Below are 2846 nucleotides of genomic sequence, written 5' to 3'. Positions count from 1 at the left end.
AGCCCCCGCGGCAGAGCCCGGACCACGATGAACAAACTGAACTTCCATAACAACCGAGTCATGCAGGACCGCCGCAGCGTGTGCATCTTCCTCCCCAACGACGACTCCCTCAACATCATCATCAACGTGAGTGCCCGCGGGCAAGCGGGCGCAGGGGGAGAAACCCGCGACCCGCTGCCGACGGCGCACGCTCCCCGCGGCGCATGGGCGGCCTTGGCGGCGCGTCTCCAGCTCCCCGCTGCTTCCCGCAGGTGAAGATCTTGTGTCACGAGCTCCTGGTGCAGGTGTGCGACCTCCTGAGGCTGAAGGACTGCCACCTCTTCGGGCTCAGCGTCATCCAGAGTGAGTGCCTCCGGCCGCCGTGCCGTGCCCGGCGCCCGTGCCGTGCCCGGCCGCGGCTCGGCGAGGGGCAGGGAGCGTGCCCRCGCCTGAACGCGGCGGTGGAGCTCGACTGTTGGCCTCAGTGGGGGTTCTCTAGGCGGCTTTTATTAGTGTAGAACATCTATTTGCGGGTCTGGAGACCCTGCGCAGCATCTGGCGAATTAGCCTCACTAGGTGCCAGCTAGGAAGCTTTGGAGACACTAAGTTTTGTCCTCCTGCCTTGCTTGCGAATCCTTTTACGGGATAAGACCTCGGGGGCTGCTCCCGCTTCTGGGCGCGGATCCCTCCTTTCCGGGCTAGTTGAGGTGCACGGGAGAGTCTCCACCGGAGATGCCACCGCTGTCCATCATAGCTCGCCGTGGTCCGTGGTGAAGCRACTTGTCTCCCCGGTCCCCTGGACCCAGGGTCGCGTTATCCCTTGCGGAGAAGGGAAACCGCGCTCCGCTTTCTGAGGCCGGCTCTGTCCCGCGCAGACAACGAGCACGTGTACATGGACCTCTCCCAGAAGCTCTACAAGTACTGCCCCAAGGAGTGGAAGAAGGAGGCCAGCAAGGTCAGCAGTGAGATGTTGCATGGAGAGATGACGCCCGTAAGGCCAGCTCTGTCCCCGCCGCAGGTCACTTCCCGGGCACGGGAAGCCAGCGCAGGGTTTCGGGTGGCGGGAGCGATTCTCCGGCTTTGGACAGCGCGTTGGGGGTTTGGGGAGTGGAGAACGTCGGAGCGTGTTGAAGGTGTCGCGAGCAAACGCCGCTGAACGCTGGCGGCGTGGACGGCTCGGTGATGTTTCACCCTGGAGAGTTTCGGTTTATTATCGGTGTTTATTCCACAGGTTACAGCAGAATCTCTTAAAGTGCCCCTTCCCTCCACTTCCCAAAATCAAATATTTTTTTTCTCCTTCCCAGACCGCCTTTTAATTATTTCAGCGCAGCATGCAAAGGGCTTTTCGGCGTCAAGTTTTCCGTGCTGTCCCCAAGCGGGCGCTCGAAGCTGGCGGTGGTGGGCGAGGGCCCGGGAGGACCGCAAGCGGGGAGGGGATGTCAGTGCCACGGTGGCACCTCCGGCGTCCCTCCTGCAGCCTCTGTCAACCCAAATCCTCTCGGCCATTTTTCCAAGCGGGGCAAACTTTGGGCTGGAAAAGCGAGACGCGGTGATGAGAAACTCAAAAAAAAAAAAAAAACAAAAAAACCCAACCCCCCCGGGATTGGTGTTTCCTGCGGCTTCTCCGCCTGGGGGGCGGGAAGGGGGTTTGCTGAGGCACCCGATGCCAGCGTGGAGCCGGGCCTGAATATCTCCTGAWTATCTTCTCCGCTCCAGGGGATCGACCAGTTCGGCCCGCCGATGATCATCCACTTCCGAGTGCAGTATTACGTGGAGAACGGCCGGTTAATAAGGTGAGGAGCAAAGACCCCCCCACCCGCCCCCGGCGCCGGGGAAGAGCGGCCGGCTCCGAGGCGGCGCCGGGGTTGGGGTGGGATCTGCCCGGCGGGCGCTGACGGCCCCGGCGCCTCCGCTCTCTTGCAGCGACCGGACGGCGCGCTACTACTACTACTGGCACCTGCGCAAGCAGGTGCTGCACTCGCAGTGCGTGCTGCGCGAGGAGGCTTACTTCCTCCTCACCGCCTTCGCCCTGCAAGCCGACCTGGGCGACTTCAGGCGCAGCAAGCACTACGGGAAGTACTTCGAGCCCGAGGCCTATTTCCCCGCGTGGGTAAGAGCGGCGCGCGAGGACGCGGGTCGAATTTTTATTTATTTATTTTTTCCCCCGCCCCTGCGGGGTGAGGGCAGCGCTGCGTGCGGGTGGGTCCCGCGCGCTGGCATCTGGATACATAGGTGTAAATATATATATATATATATATATGTATGTATGTTTTTTGGCCGGCGGCGCGCTCATTGCGAGGACGAGCCGCTTGCGAGGCTCCCGAACGCGGCAGCAGCAGTCGCCCGCTCTGCTCCGCGCAGGTGGTCGCCAAGAGGGGCAGGGACTACATCCTGAAGCACCTGCCCAACATGCACAAGGACCAGTTCGCGCTGACGGCCTCCGAGGCGCACCTCAAGTACATCAAGGAGGCGGTGCGGCTGGACGACGTGGCCGTCCACTACTACCGCCTCTACAAGGCAAGGGGCAGGGCGCCCGGAGGACCGCGCGCCTCGGCCGCCGGAGCCGACGTACCCGCGCTCCGGTGCAAACCGCGCGCTTACAGCCGATCCCCCCCCGCCTTTCCCTTAGGACAAGCGGGAGCTGGAAGCCTCCCTGACCCTGGGGCTGACGACGCGCGGCATACAGATCTTCCAGGTTCGGCAGGGCGCTGCGGGACGGGGAGGAGGCGCCGGCGCCGCGCCGGGAGCGGGCGCCGGGCTCCCTCACGGGACGCGCTTTTGCTCTTTGGCAGAACTTGGACGAGGAGAAGCAGCTGCTCTACGACTTCCCCTGGACGAACGTGGGGAAACTGGTGTTCGTGGTGAGC

At 63.2% G+C, this 2846-nt stretch overlaps 1 protein-coding gene across 1 annotated transcript in view; it reads left to right on the top strand.

Annotated features, from left to right (window-relative positions):
* The first annotated feature begins 6 nt into the window (after positions 1–6).
* Positions 7–2846, top strand: part of FRMD6 (FERM domain containing 6) — a 15868-nt gene continuing 13028 nt past the window's right edge. The window contains exons 1-8 of the mRNA XM_085314983.1: positions 7–126; positions 252–342; positions 855–934; positions 1696–1772; positions 1903–2089; positions 2341–2496; positions 2609–2674; positions 2772–2840. Coding sequence (XP_085171109.1) covers positions 28–126; positions 252–342; positions 855–934; positions 1696–1772; positions 1903–2089; positions 2341–2496; positions 2609–2674; positions 2772–2840 — 825 coding nt within the window. The 5' untranslated portion in view covers positions 7–27. The remainder of the gene's footprint in view (positions 127–251; positions 343–854; positions 935–1695; positions 1773–1902; positions 2090–2340; positions 2497–2608; positions 2675–2771; positions 2841–2846) is intronic.

Source organism: Rhea americana, unplaced genomic scaffold (assembly GCF_003343005.1).
Source record: "Rhea americana isolate MKP2758 unplaced genomic scaffold, rheAme1 scaffold_42, whole genome shotgun sequence".
Lineage (NCBI taxonomy): Eukaryota > Metazoa > Chordata > Aves > Rheiformes > Rheidae > Rhea > Rhea americana.
The sequence above is the reverse complement of the archived record's forward strand: the minus strand, read 5'-3'. Positions and strand labels throughout refer to the sequence as shown.